We start from the raw sequence: 19,848 nt of genomic DNA, 5'->3' as shown, positions 1-19,848 counted from the left end.
GGGAGAGTTACCTTGAATTCAGTCTCAATGTTGGCTAGTCTGGCTAGCTCATTGCTTAGCTCCAGCGCGGTGAGGACAGGGTCTTCGCTGGACAGGGACAAGTAGGCAGCACTTGCCAGTCCCTTGTAGGCATTCATGCGGGAGCGTGAGTGGCTGAAGGAGTCCTTCCGCTGCTTCTCGGTGCACTCATTGCACTTGCAGAAGTAGTCGTGGGGCCGCTCGATGCGGGCGCCCTTGAGCAGGAGGATGTGCACGATCTCATACTCCTGGCAGTGGGCCGCCAGGATGATGGGCGTGATGTCGTGGGAGAAGCGCGTGCCGTCCTCGTCGTAGGCGTAGAAATCGTCGTCGCGCAGCTCCTGCTCCAGCGGGCTGAGTGTCAGGCGCTGGCCCTGCGCGAAGGCCGGGTGGCTGAGGATGGCCTCCACGATGCGCACGTAGCCCTTGCTGATGGCCAGCAGCAGTGCGTCCCCCACCCGTGCCAGGTTCTCCTTCTTGAGCAACAGCTCCGTGACCTCCAGGTGCTCGTTGCCCACTGCCAGCTGCAGCGCGTTCTGCCCCATGTAGTCCACGCAGTTGAAGTTGAGGGTCTTGGACTCCTCCAGCATTTTCCTGACCACCGGGATGTTGCCATACTCAGCTGAGTCCAGAAAGCGCTCCTCTTCGGGGGTCAGGCTAGTGCCCTTCTCGTTGAACATGTAGGCGGGACCCCGGATGGCCTGACGGCGGCCCTTGTCCCTCAGTGTCGTGTGCCGGCGCTGCATGTTTCTGAAGGTGCTGCTCCCCAACCTGTGGGGTGATAAGGCAGAGATACTAGTGACTCTCCCAGGATCCTGCAGGTTCCCCAGGGGCAGAGCAAACAAAAATTGTTGAGATGAAAAAGAATATCGTGATTGGAATATTTTGAGAAGTTATGAAATCTTGTTAGAAATTATTGTCCTATCACTGAGATTAAGACAAATTTCATAACCTGAACTATTCTTATACTAATGGAAGAATATTGGTTAAGTTACACAGCAATCTATCCGCCTTGGGTGGAGGAGTGTCCGAAAAGCTGAAATGTGGGTTTAGGCCAAGCTAATGGTGGAGGTGGAGAGTGTGAGGTCATGATGTGGTGGAAACAGGCCAAGGGCTGTCTGTTTTATTTCCATTTGTGCAAAGTTGAGAATGTCACTTAACTTCTTTGTGCTTTAGTACAATGCTTTTCTGTGCTTTTACCACTACAATGTGGATAACTTTTGTGTGCCATAGAGTCCGTAGGAGGATTAAATGAGGTAATGTGCATGTAGAAAGTACTCAGTCCACGTTAGTTTTATTGTCCCCTCCTGCCTGTTGATGTGCCTAGTTCTTCAGGGGTTCTGCCACAGAAATGGCCACCATGGATACTGCTGCCTTTGCTTCAGGTGTATTACCCCCACTGAGCTCCCACACTATGACAAAACTGCAGCAACATGCAGGCATGGCCACACACCTCTGTTTCAGTGCTATTACTATAGCGGGACTGTGCTTTAGTGCTCGTCCCCATGCAGACTGAGCACCTACTAAAGGGCAAGGTGTTGCACGGAGCAGGCCTAGACTCATTGCTGCTTACTGGTGGCCACTGAAACAGCCTTCCTGAGGAAATTCAGCCACAGTTTCTTAAGATCAAACCTAGATTTTTATGTGGATGGAAAAACAGGTTAATTTATATGCTGGGTTCATTTCTTTTTTTTTTTTAATTTAATTAAATTTAATTTTTTTATACAGCAGGTTCTTATTAGTTATCAGTTTTATACATATTGGTGTGTATATGTCAATCCCAATCTCCCAGTTCATCTCACCACCACCATCCCCCCCCCGCAACGCCCCACTTCCCCCCTTGGTGTCCATATGTTTGTTCTCTACATCTGTGTCTCTATTTCTGCCCTGCAAACCGGTTCATCTGTACCATTTTTCTAGATTCCACATATATGCATTAATATACGATATTTGTTTTTCTCTTTCTGACTTAATTCACTCTGTATGACAGTCTCTAGGTCCATCCACATCTCTACAGATGGTTCATTTCTAACACGTTGTTCTTTCCCATTTTGGCATAGTGTAGACATTAATACTAATACTATTAGTAGTAGTCAACATATATTAAGCACTTCTGATATGCCAGGAACTATACTAAGAGGTTAATATACTTCATATGTATTGCCTGTGGAATTCTTGCATAAACCCTATGACGTAGATACTATTATTATCCTTATCTCAGATGAAGATATTTTTTTGGGGGGGGGGTCCTGTGTTCTTTATTTGCACAGAGTGAAAATGTCAAAAGTTACATGTGAATGAACTTACAGTCAATAAAATACATGTCTACTAGAAAATACAAATAGGGTTGCCTTGGCACTGCATTGACATGGGCTGGAATTTGCTGATAGATGATATCTCTACACAGAAGAAGTTTTAGCATGTAGTTATTGCTCTTATGTGTCGCCACAGCTTCACAACGTCCATGACTCTACGCCCACCCACTGCTCCGAGGTCATGGTCGTTGTTTCCAAACACCCTTGATAATAAAACACTGTATGTTTTGGAAGCACATTTCAGGAAACAGTAATGGAGTTGGCCATGACCACCATGGTTGTTCGCAACAGATCTTGCACTATTTGTCATTTATTTTTGATCTAAAAAAACAGTGAAACTTTTGACATGTCCACCAGAAACGACACATTTAAATAACATGGAAAAAAATGTCCATGAATGTCTTTTTTCTGTTTAATCATCTTACACACTTAGTTTATCTAACTGGCAATTTCGTAAACATATACTTTACTGTCAAGATTCAGGTTGAAACATAATTGTCTTAAAAAGATTGTGAATGAAAATGTCATAATTGGACTTGCAAGGGTGCAACGCCAGCCATCCTCCTAGCCTTTCCTGCCTGTTTCTTTTTTTATTATTTTTTTATTTTTTATTAGTTTCTGCTTTATAACAAAGTGAATCAGTCATACATATACATCTGTTCCCACATCCCTTCTCTCTTGCGTCTCCCTCCCTCCCACCCTCCCTATCCCACCCCTCCAGGCAGTCACAAAGCACCGAGCTGATCTCCCTGTGCTCTGCGGCTGCTTCCCACTATCTATCTACCTTACGTTTGGTACTGTATATATGTCCATGCCTCTCTTTCGCTTTGTCACAGCTTACCCTTCCCCCTCCCCATGTCCTCAAGTCCATTCTCAAGTAGGTCTGTGTCTTTATTCCTGTTTTACCCCTAGGTTCTTCATGACATTTTTTTTTCTTAAATTCCATATATATGTGTTAGCATACGGTATTTGTCTTTCTCTTTCTGACTTACTTCACTCTGTATGACAGACTCTAGGTCTATCCACCTCATTACAGATAGCTCAGTTTCGTTTCTTTTTATGGCTGAGTAATATTCCATTGTATATATGTGCCACATCTTCTTTATCCATTCATCCGATGATGGACACTTAGGTTGTTTCCATCTCCGGGCTATTGTGAATAGAGCTGCAATGAACATTTTGGTACATGTCTCTTTTTGAATTATGGTTTTCTCAGGGTATATGCCTAGTAGTGGTATTGCTGGGTCATATGGTAGTTCTATTTTTAGTTTTTTAAGGAACCTCCATACTGTTCTCCATAGTGGCTGTACCAATTCACATTCTCACCAGCAGTGCAAGAGTGTTCCCTTTTCTCCACACCCTCTCCAGCATTCCTGCCTGTTTCTTTTTTTTTTCTTTTTAACATTTTTATTGGAGTATAATTGCTTTACAATGGTGTGTTAGTTTCTGCTTTATAACAAAGTGAATCGGTTATACATATACATATGTTCCCATATCTCTTCCCTATTGCGTCTTCCTCCCTCCCACCCTCCCTATCCCACCCCTCTAGGTGGTCACAAAGCACCGAGCTGATCTCCCTGTGCCATGTGGCTGCTTCCCACTAGCTATCCATTTTACATTTGGTAGTGTATATATGTCGATGCCACTATCTCACTTTGTCACAGCTTACCCTTCTCCCTCCCTATATCCTCAAGGCCATTCACTAGTAGGTCTGTGTCTTTATTCCTGTCTTACCCCTAGGTTCTTCATGAGCTTTTTTTTTTTTCCTTGGATTCCATATATATGTGTTAGCATACGGTATTTGTCTTTCTCTTTCAGACTTACTTCACTCTGCATGACAGACTCTAGGTCCATCCACCTCACTACAAATAACTCAAATCCGTCCTTTTATGGCCGAGTAATATTCCATTGAATATATGTGCCACACTTCTTTATCCATTCATCCGATGATGGACACTAAGGTTGCTTCCATCTCCTGGCTATTGTATATAGAGCTGCAATGAACATTTTGGTACATGACTCTTTTTGAATTATGGTTTTCTCAGGGTATATGCCCAGTAGTGGGATAGCTGGGTCATATGGTAGTTATATTTGTAGTTTTTTAAGGAAACTCCATACTGTTTTCCATAGTGGCTGTATCAATTTACATTCCAACCAGCAGTGCAAGAGGGTTCCCTTTTCTCCACACTCTCTCCAGCATTTATTGTTTCTAGATTTTTTGATGATGGCCATTCTGACTGGTGTGAGATGATATCTCATTGTAGTTTTGATTTGTATTTCTCTAATGATTAATGATGTTGAGCATTCTCTCATGTGTTTGTTGGCAATGTGTATATCTTCTTTGGAGAAATGTCTATTTAGGTCTTCTGCCCATTTTTGGGTTAGGTTGTTTGTTATTGAGCTGCGTGAGCTGCTTGTAAATTTTGGAGATTAATCCTTTGTCAGTTGCTTCATTTGCAAATATTTTCTCCCATTCTGAGGGTTGTCTTTTGGTCTTGTTTATGGTTTCCTTTGCTGTTCAAAAGCTTTGAAGTTTCAGTAGATCCCATTTGTTTATTTTTGTTTTTATTTCCATTTATCTAGGAGGTGGGTCAAAAAAGATCTTGCTGTGATTTATGCCATAGAGTGTTCTGCCTATGTTTTCCTCTAAGAGTTTGATAGTTTCTGGCCTTACATTTAGATCTTTAATCCATTTTGAGCTTATTTTTGTGTATGGTGTTAGGGAGTGTTCTAATCTCATACTTTTACATGTAGCTGTCCAGTTTTCCCAGCACCACTTATTCAAGAGGCTGTCTTCTCTCCACTGTATATTCTTGCCTCCTTTATGAAAGATAAGGTGACCATATGTGCGAGGGTTTATCTCTGGGCTTTCTATCCTTTTCCATTGATCTATATTTCTGTTTTTGTGCCAGGACCATACTGTCTTTGTTACTGTAGATTTGTAGTATAGTCTGAAGTCAGGGAGTCTGATTCCTCCAGTTGCATTTTTCGTTCTCAAGATTGCTTTGGCTGTTCGGGGTCTTTTGTGTTTCCATACAACTTGTGAAATTTTTTGTTCTAGCTCTGTGAAAAATGCCAGTGGTAGTTTGATAGGGATTGCATTGATTCTGTAGATTGCATTGGGTAGTAAGAGTCATTTTCACAATGTTGATTCTTCCAATCCAAGAACATGGTATATCTCTCCATCTATTTGTATCATCTTTAATTTCTTTCATCAGTGTCTTATAATTTTCTGCATACAGGTCTTAGGTCTCCTTAGGTAGGTTTATTCCTAGATATTTTATTCTTTTTGTTGCAGTGGTAAATGGGAGTGTTTTCTTAATTTCATCTTCAGATTTTTCATCATTAGTGTATAGGAATGCAGGAGATTTCTATGCATTAATTTTGTATCCTGCTACTTTACCAAATTCATTGATTAGCTCTAGTAGTTTTCTGGTAGCATCTTTAGGATTCTCTATGTAGAGTATCATGTCATCTGCAAACAGTGACAGCTTTACTTCTTCTTTTCTGATTTGGATTCCTTTTATTTCTTTTTCTTCTCTGATTGCTGTGGCTAAAACTTCCAAAACTATGTTGAATAAGAGTGGTGAGAGTGGGCAACCTTGTCTTGTTCCTGATCTTAGTGGAAATGGTTTCAGTTTTTCACCATTGAGGATGATGTTGGCTGTGGGTTTGTCATATATGGCCATTATTATGTTGAGGAAAGTTCCCTCTGTGCCTACTTTCTGCAGGGTTTTTATATTAAATGGGTGTTGAATTTGGTCGAAAGCTTTCTCTGCATCTATGGAGATGACCATATGGTTTTCCTCCTTCAATTTGTTAGTATGGTGTATCACATTGATTGATTTGCGTATATTGAAGAATCCTTGAATTCCTGGAATAAACCCCACTTGATCATGGTGTGTGATCCTTTTAATGTGCTGTTGGATTCTGTTTGCTAGTATTTTGTTGAGGATTTTTGCATCTATGTTCATCAGTGATATTGGCCTGTAGTTTTCTTTCTTTGTGACATCTTTGTCTGGTTTTGGTATCAGGGCAATGGTGGCCTCGTAGAATGAGTTTGGGAGTGTTCCTTCCTCTGCTATATTTTGGAAGAGTTTGAGGAGGATAGGTGTTAGTTCTTCTCTAAATGTTTGATAGAATTCACCTGTGAGGCCATCTGGTCCTGGGCTTTTGTTTGTTGGACGATTTTTAATCACAATCTCAATTTCAGTGCTTGTGATTAGTCTGTTCATATTTTCTATTTTTTTCCTGTTTCAGTCTCGGTAGGTTGTACATTTCTAAGAATTTGTCCATTTCTTCCAGGTTGTCCATTTTATTGGCATAGAGTTGCTTATAGTAATCTCTCATGATCTTTTGTATTTCTGCAGTGTCAGTTGTTACTTCTCCTTTTTCATTTCTAATTCTATCGATTTGAGTCTTTTCCCTTTTTTGCTTGATGAGTCTGGCTTATGGTTTATCAATTTTGTTTATCTTCTCAAAGAACCAGCTTTTAGTTTTATTGATCTTGGCTATCATTTCCTTCATTTCTTTTTCATTTATTTCTGATCTGATCTTTATGATTTCTGTCCTTCTGCTAACTTTGGGTTTTTTTTTTCTGCTTTCTCTAATTGCTTTAGATGCAAGGTTAAGTTGTTTATTTGAGATGTTTCCTGTTTCTTAAGGTAGGATTGTATTGCTATAAACTTCACTCTTAGAACTGCCTTTGCTGCATCCCATAGGTTTTGGGTTGTTGTGTCTCCATTGGCATTTGTTTCTAGATATTTTTTGATTTCCCCTTTGATTTCTACAGTGATTACTTCATTATTAAGTGTATTGTTTAGCCTCCATGTGTTGTTTTTTTTTTTTTTTTTTGCGGTACATGGGCGTCTCACAGCTGTGGCCTCTCCTGTTGCGGAGCACAGGCTCCAGACGCACAGGCTCAGCGGCCATGGCTCACAGGACCAGCCGCTCCGTGACATGTGGGATCTTCCCGGACCAAGGCACGAACCTGCGTCCTCTGCATCGGCAGGTGGACTCTCAACTACTGCACCACCAGGGAAGCCCTCTCCATGTGTTTGTATTTTTTACAGATCTTTTCCTGTAATTGACATCTTGCCTCATAGCATTGTGGTCAGAAAAGATACTTGATACAATTTCAATTTTCTTAAATTTACCAAGCCTTGATTTGTGACCCAAGATATGATCTGTCCTGGAGAATGTTCCATGAGCACTTGAGAAAAATGTGTATTCTGTTGGTTTTGGATGGAATGTCCAATAAATATCAATTAAGTCCATCTTGTTTAATGTATCATTTAAAGCTTGTGTTTCCTTATTTATTTTCATTTTGGATGATCTCTCCATTGGTGAAAGTGGGGTGTCAAAGTTCCCTACTATGAATGTGTTACTGTCGATTTCCCCTTTTATGGCTGTTAGTATTTGCCTTATGTATTGAGGTGCTCCTATGTTGGGTGCATAAATATTTACAATTGTTATATCTTCTTCTTGGATCAATCCCTTGATCATTATGTAGTGTCCTTCTTTGTCTCTTTTAGTAGTCTTTAAAGTCTATTTTGTCTGATATGGGATTTGCTACTCCAGCTTTCTTTTGATTTCCATTTGCATGAAATATCTTTTTCCATCCCCTCACTTTCTGTCTGTATGTGTCCCTAGGTCTGAAGTGGTTCTCTTGTAGACAGCATAAATATGGGTCTTGTTTTTGCATCCATTCAGCCACTCTGTGTCTTTTGGTGGAAGCATTTAATCCATTTACATTTAAGGTAATTATCGATATGTATGTTCCTATTCCCATTTTCTTAATTGTTTTGGGTTTGTTATTGTAGGTCTTTTCCCTCTTTTGTGTTTCTTGCCTGGAGAAGTTCCTTTAGCATTTGTTGTTAAGCTGGTTTTGTGGTGCTGAACTCTCTCAGGTTTGCTTGTCTGTGAAGGTTTTAATTTCTCCATCAAATCTGAATGAGATCCTTGCTGGGTAGAGTAATCTTGGTTGTAGGTTTTTCTCCTTCATCACTTTTAATATGTCCTGCCAGTGCCTTCTGGCTTGCAGAGTTTCGGCTGAATTATCAGCTGTTAACCTTATGGGGATTCCCTCATGTGTTATTTGTTGTTTTTCCCTTGCTGCTTTTAATATGTTTTCTTTGTGTTTAATTTTTGACAGTTGATTAATATGTGTCTTGGCTTGTTTCTCCTTGGATTTATTCTGTATGGGACTCTCTGTGCTTCCTGGAATTGATTAAATATTTCCTTTCCCATATTAGGGAAGTTTTCAACTATAATCTCTTCAATTATTTTCTCAGTCCCTTTCTTTTTCTCTTCTTGTTCTGGGACCCCTATAATTCGAATGTTGGTGCATTTAATCTTGTCCCAGACGTCTCTGAGACTGTCCTCAGTTCTTTTCATTCTTTTTTCTTTATTCTGCTCTGCAGTAATTATTTCCACTATTTTATCTTCCAGGTCACTTATCCATTTCTCTGCCTCAGTTTTTCTGCTATTGATCCCTTCTAGAGTATTTTTAATTTTATTTATTGTGTTGTTCATTGTTGCTTGTTTCCTCTTTAGTTCTTCTAGGTCCTTGTTAAATGTTTCTTGCATTTTCTCTATTCTATTTCCAAGATTTTGGATCATCTTTACTATCATTGTTCTGAATTCTTTTTCAGGTAGACTGCCTATTTCCTCTTCATTTGTTAGGTCTGGTGGGTTTTTATCTTGCTACTTCATCTGCTGTGTGTTTTTCTGTCTTCTCATTTTGCTTATCTTACTGTGTTTGGGGTCTCCTTTTGCAGGCTGCAGGTTCGTAGTTCCTGTTGTTTTTGGTGTCTGTCCCCAGTGGCTAAGGTTGGTTGAGTGGGATGTGTAGGATTCCTGGTGGAGGGGACTAGTGCCTGTTTTCTGGTGGATGAGGCTGGATCTTGTCTTTCTGGTGGGCAGGTCCACATCTGGTGGTGTGTTTTCGGGTGTCTGTGGCCTTATTATGATTTTAGGCAGCCTCTCTGCTAATGGGTGGTGTTGTGTTCCTGTCTTGCTAGTTGCTTGGCATAGGGTGTCCAGCCCTGTAGCTTGCTGGTCGATGAGTGAAGCTGGGTGTTGCTTTTGAGATGGAGATCTCTGGGAGAGTTTCGCCGTTTGAAATTACATGGAGCTGGGAGGTCTCTTGTGGACCAGTGTCCTGAAGTTGGCTTTCCCACCTCAGAGGCACAGCACTGGCTCCTGGGTGTAGCACCAAGAGCCTCTCATCCACACGGCTCAGAATAAAAGGGAGAAAAAGTAGAAAGAAAGAGGATAAAATAAAATAAAATAGAATAAAGTTATTAAAATAAAAAATAATTATTAAGAAAAAAAAGAAAAAACGGACGGACAGAACCCTAGGACAAATGGTGAAAGCAAAGCTATACAGACAGAATCTCACACAGAAGCATACACATACACACTCACAAAAAGAGGAAAAGGGGAAAAAATAATATATTGTTGTTCCCAAAGTCTACCTCCTCAATTTGGGATGATTCGTTGTCTATTCAGGTATTCCGCAGACGCAGGGTGCATCCAGTTGTCTGTGGAGATTTAATCCGCTGCTCCTGAGGCTGCTGGGAGAAATTTTCCTTTCTCTTCTTTGTTTGCACAGCTCCCGGGGTTCAGCTTTGGATTTGGCCCTGCCGCTGCATGTAGGTCACCTGAGGGTGTCTGTTCTTCCCTCAGACAGGACGGGGTTAAAGGAGCCGCTGATTCGGGGGCTCTGGCTCACTCAGGCCCGTGCGAGGGAGGCGTACGGATGCAGGGCAAGCCTGCGGCGGCAGAGGCTGGTGGGACGTTGCACCAGCCTGAATTGTGCTGTGTGTTCTCCCGGGGAAGTTGTCCCTGGATCCCGGGACCCTGGCAGTGGCGGGCTGCACAGGCTCCCCGGAAGGGGGGTGTGGATAGTGACCTGTGCGCACACACAGGCTTCTTGGTGGTGCAGCAGCAGCCTTAGCGTCCCATGCCCGTCTCTGGGGTCCGCACTGTTAGCTGCGGCTCACGCCCATCTCTGGAGCTACTTTAAGCAGCGCTCTTAATCCCCTCTCCTCGCGCACCAGGAAACAAAGAGGGAAGAAAAAGTCTCTGTCTCTTCGGCAGCTCCAGACTTTTTCCCGGACCCCAGTCCTCTCCCTGGGATCCAACCTCCGAAGCCCGAGCCTCAGCTCCCAGCCCCCGCCCACCCCGGCGTGTGAGCAGACTCTCGGGCTGGTGAGTGCCGGTTGGCACCGATCCTCTGTGCGGGAATCTCTCCGCTTTGCCCTGCGCACCCCTGTTGCTGCGCTCTCCTCTGTGTCTCTGAAGCTTCCCCCTCCGCCACCTGCAGTCTCCGCCCACGAAGGGCCTTCCTAGTGTGTGGAAACCTTTCCTCCTTCACGGCTCCCTCCCACTGGTGCAGGTCCCGTCCCTATCCTTTTGTCTCTGTTTATTCTTTTTTCTTTTGCCCTATCCATGTACATGGGGAGCTTCTTGCCTTTTGGGAGGTCTGAGGTCTTCTGCCAGCGTTCAGTGGGTGTTCTGTAGGAGTTGCTCCATGTGTAGATGTATTTCTGATGTATCTGTGGGGAGGAAGGTGATCTCTGCGTCTTACTCTTCCGCCATCTTCCCCCTCTTCCTGCCTGTTTCTTACATCAAAGGAGTTACATCTGTCCCACAAAATAAAAATTAAAGTAGCCTTGGCTTACCAGCAATTACACTTTAACTTTCCTCACCCAGCTAATTGTTTTAAAACTAAGTAGCTAATACGGCTGTTGGTGCAAACTTATTCATAATAGATGTGAACAAACGGGCCAGTAGATTTCATTCCTACTCAGCCCATCACAGAGCAGATGGACTAGCTACAGGGAAATGGGTTCTGCAGCCTGTGGCCCCGGGTCCCCTCTTCCCAGAGTCCCCACCTCACATGCTCTGACCCAGTCCACATGCACTGAGGGAAACATGGCTCCCCTGCCCAGTGGGCGTCCTGTGTACTGAGAGGCAACCTTCTGCCCACAGCAGTGACCCCGGCCTGAGCCGACCTGCTGCAGCACCTGTGCACTCAGCAGTGAGCACAGGGTAGGCAAGGGCACAACTGTGACCTGATGGCATCTTTCCTTCCTTCACTCTGCCGCTCACTATGCTGCGTCTTGACCATTTGCAGTATTGCCATTGGCTGGAGGTGGGAAGAAACGTGCAGTACATCTTGCTCTTAGCAAAGCAAGGGGTCACTCTAGATATGGCTATGGAGTAAGGTTTGCAAACGGCAAGGTGGTTTAAAAAAATCAATCCCACAAAATGCATATTTATCTGAAGTCGAATCCCTTGCATATCCAGTGTAAATTTATTTTTTGACAGCATCCAATAAATCCCAGTTAAGTCGCTAAATTAAGATTCTTTAACATGGAAAGGGGTGTCGGAGCTCTTTAAGCAATGCTGATATGCACTTGATTTTATGCCCATGGTGGTCTGCAGCAAGCTGTATTTGCAAAGCAGCATTAGCAAACAGAAGCAGTTGCACCATACATGAGTAACCTCTAAATTATCAGTAATTATATTTAATGAAATGTCCCTCAGAGTCCCTTTGTTACCTTCCAGTGACACTGTAAGGAACCTGCCCACCTCACTAAGCAGATTTCTCAGCAGCCTCAGTCTCCTGCTCTGAGAGCTTCTCTTCCGACAGAACTGACATCCACGGCGACACCGAGTGGGTGATGCTTTGCTTGGCCAGGTTGTAGTGGTTGATGACGGTGTAAAATTTCTCCCGGGCGTTGGAGTCTTGCTCCGCATAGTAGCTCTCCAAGCCTCCTGGGGTGCACTGGGTGTTCTTGAGGGTGAAGCCATCAGGACAGGCACAGTCATAGTTGTACACCTTGTAGACGACCAGGAAGATGACACAGGTGAGGAAGACCAGGGCAAACAAGACCAGCACAGACACCTTGAACTTCTCGGTAACACCCTCAGTGATGCTGACAGTGAACTCGGCTATCTTGGGAGGACGTGCTTTGCCTTTCTTTTGGTCAGGTTCATTTTCAGTCTTAGTTTTCATGACCACCTTATCCGGGGGCGGGAACTGCAGCTGATTGACATCAAGGGGCGTCATCAGGGGGATGGTGTTGAAGCCATCCTCCAGCAGCGGCTGCTTGGTGCCCTTCTCCACGAAATTGTTTCCCAACTTCACCAAGGTTCTGGGAGACCCAAGGCTGCCACCCCACGCCCCGCTCCGGCAGGTCTGGGCTCCGACCGTGCTCTGAGCTTCCGTGTTGCCTGCTCCTGCTCACAGCAATCTCAGATGAAGATCTTGAGACAAGTGGGGCTGAGAGACAGGCTTTCAAGTTAAAAGGTCTAGAGTTGGAATCCTGGCTCCACCTTTTGCCAGCCTTGTGACTCTGGAAAAGTTACTGAACCTTTTAGTTTGTCTGGGTTTTAAAATGGCAGACTGGAGATAATAATAGCTGTCGTGTAATTTGAGCTTGAGCTGGATATCCCATGTCTAGCTCATCTGGACTCTTGAGCAGGTTCCCAGTTCAAGATGCTTTAACTGTAAAATAGAGAGTCTGGACCAGGTCCCTAAGTCTCTACAAACTTGAACCTCTCAAACTTTTTTATTCTCCAATTGGCCCTACCCACATTTTCTAGCCTCTTTTTCTAGTCTACCCACACTCATATTATTCAGATAATATTAGAATGGCATACATTTCAATAAGAAAGTATCTGTTCTAAAGAGTAAGCACTTGGGGGTTGGTTTTGAACTATTTTTCCATCTTCCCAGTTGCCTTTTTGTTACTGGTCATGTCTCCATGCGTTGAGTACTTCACTGAAGTCATTTGTAAAAGATAAACAAAAGTAATCACAGAGGAAGGCTTTTAAATTATACCTAGTATTTTGAGATTAAAAAAAAAAGTATTGTTGTTCAGTCTTGTGATTTTTAAAAATTTGGGCTCTATTTAGTTTTCTGCTCATTTTACCTTCTGACGTGCTCAAACCCTTCTGGTGTTAGCTCCTTTTGGGGCCCCAATCTGGTAAAAAGCAGAGATTTGGAGGTCAGACTTTGTACTCTGATCCTGCTTAGGCCTGAGTCACACTTCTTGGGAGAAGCTGCTAAACTATTCAGTGGAACAGCTTCTTCATCTGTAAAAAAGTAAAAGGAATAATGATGGGCAACTCCTTCAAAAGGCAACTGTGGGTGATAAATCCTGATAGAGTGCTCCTTTCTTCTTTAGGAAGAGCTTCTGAACCGCCATCCACTTTTCTAAAGTGTATGTTGATAAAAAATTGCTAGGGAAGATTCCCAGAATTCAAGTTTATGAGCCCCTCCTGAGCCCATTTCTCTCAACAATACCATCATTCCAGGGAGGGAGGGTGCTCATTGATGCCAACGCAAACCATAGATTGGGATTCCAAAAGAGATCTTTACAGGAGAGGGAAAGACTCACAAATTGGGCACAGTGTTTATTATTATAAGTTCTTTTAGAAGGAGAGGAGGTAACTGAGTTGAAAGCTAAGCAGTCACCTCATTTGTGTCCCCAAAGGGCCTTGTTTCAGAAGAGGATGTGAACTCAGTTTCAAGGTCTGTTATCTGGGGACACACACTCAAGGTGGGAATTAAGCCCACAAAAGACTAAAACTCTTTCTCATGGAATTTCTCATCATGTCCTATGATGAGGCTTCTCCCTTCTCAGGAGCACCTCTCTGGACTTGCCGTCACAACTCAACCTGAGAAAAGACTCGAGCACCTGAGCAGTGTGTCAGAGATTTAACAGTAACTGTCCTAGCAGGAGCCGGAGCTTGAGCTTGATTCCACATCACTTTTCCACTGGAGGTCTGCTCAGGAGGGAGAATAGGTCAGGTGCCAAGGTCAAGAGTACACAACTATTACACAGCAGTGAGCCATGGAGAGATTAATTCAAAGGAAATATAATAACTATTGAACCAAGTCAGAGCAGAGAAAAATTTCTCAAGGAACACATAAGTACCCAATCTAAATTCAGAGTCCATATGGATGTCATAGACGCTGTAGCTTACAAACTTAAAGGATGTTAAAGCATCGTTTGTTAATTCCCTTCATTAAATAAACAAACAAACATAAAAATCAAGGTATTAACATTCTTATTTTCAGGTGGAGAAACTGAGGTAGATGAAGCAAAATGACTAAGCCTCAGGGCAGATAATTTCTGTGCAAGAGTTGCACATCATATAAATCTTGATGTTTCTGTAATAATCATGTTTTGTCAAAGAAAAAAATGTGTGTGGCTAGTATTTGTCAGAAGTTAAAATGTCTTTATTACTTCCCATGCGTTTTCCTGAATGACCTTGAAAGCAGACACTCAGATATAGTAAGAAATAAACAAGCCTTTCTTTCCCATCCTTAAATACCTCAGATTTGACTTACATTTGGATGCTCACAGAATTGTCAGTTCAGCTCCTTTCCTTACAGAATCTGGTGTTGATGAAACGTTATGGGCCTTCAAATCATGTATGCATACAAGAGTATACTGGGACATTTCTAATCCATGAGATTACTCTTAACATAAGGGGTTTCACAGCAAACCCTGGAGCTACGTGAATTGATTCAGACATTGATGGAGGCCTTTTAACCTCACTGGGAGTCTTATTAGCTCTGATTCCTATTCTAATGATACTTTCAAAACATTTGTTTTATTTTTTGAGCTTTGTTAAGGTGTAATTGACAAAATTATAAAATATTTAAAGTACACATTGTGGTGATTTGATATATATTTATATGTTTTGGTTAGAACATTTAAGTTCTACTCTCTTAGCAGATTTCAATTATATAATACAGTGTTATCAACTATAGTTACCATGTTTTACATTAGATCTTCAGACCTTATTCATCTTATAGCTGAAAGTTTGCACCCTTTTACCAACCTGTCCCTATTTCCCCCATTTAAACATTTATCTGCCTATGAAAATATTTAGCCACCATATCCTTGCCATTTAATTTTGACATAATAGATAATCAGGCTTTAGCCATACTTTTCATATGGGTTGGAAAGACTCCACAAAAGATGATATGTCAGAAAGATAGTCATTTGGTCCACAATAGCTGGTGGACAAAGCTCACACTCATGAATCAGATGTGTTTCTCTGTTGGAGTCTGGGGATCCTGTCAGTTTTACTGCCAATAATGAGCAAAATGATTCTCCCTAAAATGCAGTTAGCATTTAATTGCCCCTTCTTTAATTTTTTTCTTAAAAATGAACTTTGAATGCAAATGCCTTTTTATTTGCATATATTATTGAGATAACAAGTGATCAAACTCATCAAACACCTCAATTAAGATACTGTGTGTCTTTTCCATTTTCCATAAATGCATACATTGACATTTGATGTCATTGAGAAGAAGGGTTTCAGTGGAAACAAAACCATATTTGAGAGGAGGACTGATTATTAAACTCCCTCTTGATCCCTTGGTTGCTATTTTTATCAAGCTGCTCTTACAGATGCATCAGCCAGTCTGAAGGAAGCCAGATGTCAGTGATCCATAAAAAGTATGAATTCTACACCCTAAGTCCCGCTGCAAAAGCGCATGACCACAGCGCCTTTTGGAGACAGGGACTGTAGTTAATTACTGATGAAGCAAAGGCCACACTTAATCACAATGTCTTTTTAGTGATATTTGTTGTAGTTTTTATAAAATTGCTACATGCACCATAGGTCTTTGTAGAAATTATCCAAGCCTGAAACCAATTTAGTCTGTAACATTCCACAACTAAACTTAGAACCAAATAAAATCCAGGAGTCAGGTCAGTCATCCAGGAAAACCTAGCTCTGGTCTGTACATCCTCTTTCAAGTGTACATATTGTGAGTTTTAGTTCAGAGCAACAGTGATGAAATAGTCAAGTGATTTCGAGTTTTCTCCTAAACCTCAGTTCTCTTGCCAGTAGAAAGGAAGTGTTAAAATCCACCCTCCGTGGGCCTCAAGACTACAGTCAAGATGAAATAATGTGTATCAAATGCCCTGGATACTGTAAAGCCTTGTACAAATGTCCATGACAATAATGATGAACACCTTACATATCAGTACATTTAAGTAAATGATTATAAATTGGCTTACATTTTACTCTACACTGATATATAAAGCTTAGCTATTTTTCTAAATAATAGCTGGAGGTAACATATATTACACATTTGCCATGTGCCACATACTGTGCTAACTGCTTTATATGAATTGTTTTAAATTCACACAAATCGTATGATAAGCTTGGCTATTGTCCTTAATGACTAATCATAACAATTAACACTTATTACACATTAACCGCATTGCAGGCACCATGCTGAGTACTTTACATGCATTATCACTTTAAATCCTCAAAACTATATGATATATTTGCTATTGTCATTCCCATTTAACAGGTGATAAAGTGAAGCTCAGGTAAATTAACCACTTTTGCCTATACAACTTGTGAGGCTGAATAATTTGTGAGTGGTAGACCTACTGTTAAGAGTCTAATCTGTCTGATTTCAAAGGCTGTGCTTTTAGCTGGTATGCCACTGCCATCCATCTTCCTCATGCATCTTTTCTAAGTTTCCTTAGACTGTAAATTTTCCCTCTAGAGTGCAGGATCCTTGAGGGCAGGGGAATTACTTGTTTGTATGGTATATGTACCTGGCACCCCATGCTTGGCATACGGTGCATGGTCAAATAACTTAATTCTTAAATACTTGAATTTGGGTTGGTTATTAAAGAAGGCCAATAAAACAGAGGTATTCATGTTTACTAGTGTCCTCTTTCTTACAAATAACAGGAGCCATGTAATCCTGTAAATACTGTTTCCTATTTGTAACTGACAACTTTTAAAATAAGGTATGAGTTGCAAAGGAAAATTAGTTTCCAGTTAGCTCCACTATAAATAATGGCCCATAAGTTGCTAGGTGAGACTGCTAATATCAGAGGGTGTATTAAGTCTTGTGGGTGACTTGGGCAGATGACTGAAGCAGGCGTTCCCACTGCTTCAGAATACTCCTAAATGTTTTTTAATGTATTTCTAAAGGCATCCAACTTATTTCTAAAGTATCGTCTTCCTTATTTTGTCAAAGCTGAGGTGAGATAGTACATATAAATTACAGTGTTTAGTAAGTGCTCTAGTAATAATTAGATAATATTAGCTATTTTAGTTTAATACATTTATAATAACTGTGGATTCAAAACATTCAAGTTCCCACCTAAGCTAGTGAAAATAATTTGCTTGTGCAACACATATACTTTGAGTAAAAAAGATATTCACTTATTTACTCCATGAATATACATGAGTTCATATTCCTTGCCAGTCAGGTCCTACAGGAAAGAAGCAAAGTATCCTTCTGCTACTCATTACAATGCATTATATTGAGACATGCTTTCCAAACACTTCTGCTAATGTGGGATTTTTTTTTTTGCCATTGCATCTTGGATTGAAAAACATTATCTAGTGTTCCTGAATGTTAATAAATGATTTTATCATCCATTTATCTTTCACCAAATAACATCATTTAGAGAAGAGGTTATTCTCAGTATTTTCAAACTACCCTATGTATTAGCCATGCAAGTATAACTAGTGCTTTGTGTGTGCTTCTTTTATTTCATTTTTCTTTTTAAATCCTCAGTGGTCTATTTGGAACTAGGGAGTTGTGAAACTGAATATCTATATCTCATTGTGTATAGCTCCAGGTAGAGCTGAAACAGTAAGTTCTGATAGTTACATTTTTTTTTCCTCCAAAGATTTGTCTTGGAATACAGTAGATATGTATAACCTTTTGATTGTTTATTGACCTCTGTGACAAAAGAGTCTGAAATAAACATCTAGTACCAAAAAAGTAAGAGAGGCTCTTAAATCATGAAATGCAATACTGAGAAAACTAACATGCTGAATATTTATCTGGGGGTGGCGGGCAGTGTTGATTGCTTTTCCTAAGCAAGAGATCCTCTCATCCAGGCTACCACATGCATGTGTAATTAGCCTCAATGAGGCTTCACATAGTTTTGAATTTTTTCTGGGTTAATTACTGCCTAAAGGAGTTAGCTCAAGTGTTTTTAGAAATAATTGTTTTGAACTTATAATTGTGACATAGAACTTTAGTAAATTGTTAAATAATTGAGCCAATGTCATTGTTTAAAAGATCTTAGAGAGTGAGTTTGAATCATATCCATAATGAATATTCTGGATTTAATGTGAATTCATTCATAAATCTGATGTGTGCCCAGTGCTTCAGAAATAGGACCCACCAGCAGGTGGCATTCTGAGGCAAAAATTCACTGAGTGCCACCAGACAGGGTCATTCATTATTGCCTCTTTCAAATCTACCCTAAATCCATTAAGGCTTTAAGTCGCAATTAATGGCAGTAGCATCTTGGTTATGTCTACCCAATTATACTTAAGTGAGTTTACAACTTCAAAGTTAAAGAGGGAGGTTCTGTGTTCCAGAGTTTCAAAGCTTGTGTCAAAGCCCTGACAGATTACATCTCTTTTATTAAAAGCATATTTGTTATGCTGAAATGGTTGTCTAAAGGACATGCTTTCAACAACAAAAAGGAACAAAAGGTAATAGTCTCCTTCCCACCTGTAGTTCTTTAGTGGTGGCAATTTATTAGGATATAGCTTTTTCCTCCTCCTACCCCTGTATTTATATTAAGCTAAATACAACCACAAAAAAATCAAATTAAAAAGCTCTCAGTAGTGAAGTAGGAGAAGAGACAACATGCATACTCTCTTATAGGAATAAAACTACACTCTAGCACAAAACAGCTGGGCTACCAGGATGAGTTGCCTATTTCTAAAAGGCTTCGTAAACTTAGACTTTCAATGAAAAAGTAAACAAAAAAATTCTCTACCAACCCAGCAACTAAGAGACTTTAGATCCAGATTTACATCTAAAAATCTAAGCAATGCACAAGAGGGAGAGGGCTAATTAAAGTTTAATTCCATGTTTCAGCGAGAAAACAAGCTGTACTGGAAAAATCATTATGAAAGAATCATCATAGCGGCTTACATTGAGGGTGAGATACGCAGGCTTGTCCTTCTCTAGATGACCGGAATCCGGTGTTGAGTCGTGGGAATCTGGCTCCCCATGGGTGGTAGCCGAATAGATGCCACTCTCCGTGGTGCTGAAGTATGAAGCCGGTCGAGTGAGTGGAGTTGCGAGGATCTGAAAGCGCACTCCAGTGTCCTTTGTGTTGTAATAGTAAAAACTCGCCTTCCGTGGCAGACCCGCTTTACTGTTCTTTTCCTAATCTGGGGGAGATTTCCCAGGGAACATGACGGAGAGGGATCCGTGTGTGAGACTGGCACGCGGTGTGGTGATGGGTTCTTATAGTCCCCACCCCCTCTCCAGTAGCTTTGAAAGGGAGGTAGCAACTCTGCCTTCCTACCACAGCTCCTAAGGATTTCTCCCGGCCCCCACTCAAGCCCCAGAACGGTGTATAACACACACACACACGCACACACGCACACACACACACACACACACACCTCAATTATATAAGGTAGCAGGTTCTGGCTCCCAAAGCAGAATACTCATCTGTTAAATGAAAACTGA

The 19,848-nt window shown here is 41.4% G+C and overlaps 2 protein-coding genes across 2 annotated transcripts in view; both read right to left on the bottom strand.

Moving 5' to 3' along the window:
* The window catches only part of TRPC7 (transient receptor potential cation channel subfamily C member 7), a gene marked incomplete at both ends in the record, with an annotated part of 130,040 nt that extends 129,276 nt beyond the window's left edge, over positions 1 to 764 (bottom strand). Inside the window, one exon of the mRNA XM_079701773.1 lies at positions 12 to 764. Within this exon, the coding sequence (XP_079557899.1) occupies positions 12 to 764 (753 nt within the window). The remainder of the gene's footprint in view (positions 1 to 11) is intronic.
* An 11,173-nt stretch (positions 765 to 11,937) lies between these two features.
* LOC307052557 (neuronal vesicle trafficking-associated protein 1-like) lies at positions 11,938 to 12,486 on the bottom strand (the record flags this gene model as incomplete). Its single annotated transcript, XM_079703523.1, has 1 exon — positions 11,938 to 12,486. The coding sequence occupies exon 1, from the start codon at positions 12,412 to 12,414 to the stop codon at positions 11,938 to 11,940; it is 477 nt and encodes a 158-aa protein (XP_079559649.1). The 5' UTR covers positions 12,415 to 12,486.
* Between the last annotated feature and the right edge of the window lie 7,362 nt (positions 12,487 to 19,848).

Source organism: Hyperoodon ampullatus, assembly GCF_949752795.1.
Source record: "Hyperoodon ampullatus genome assembly, chromosome: 4".
Lineage (NCBI taxonomy): Eukaryota > Metazoa > Chordata > Mammalia > Artiodactyla > Ziphiidae > Hyperoodon > Hyperoodon ampullatus.
This window is presented reverse-complemented; position numbering and strand designations above follow the sequence as displayed.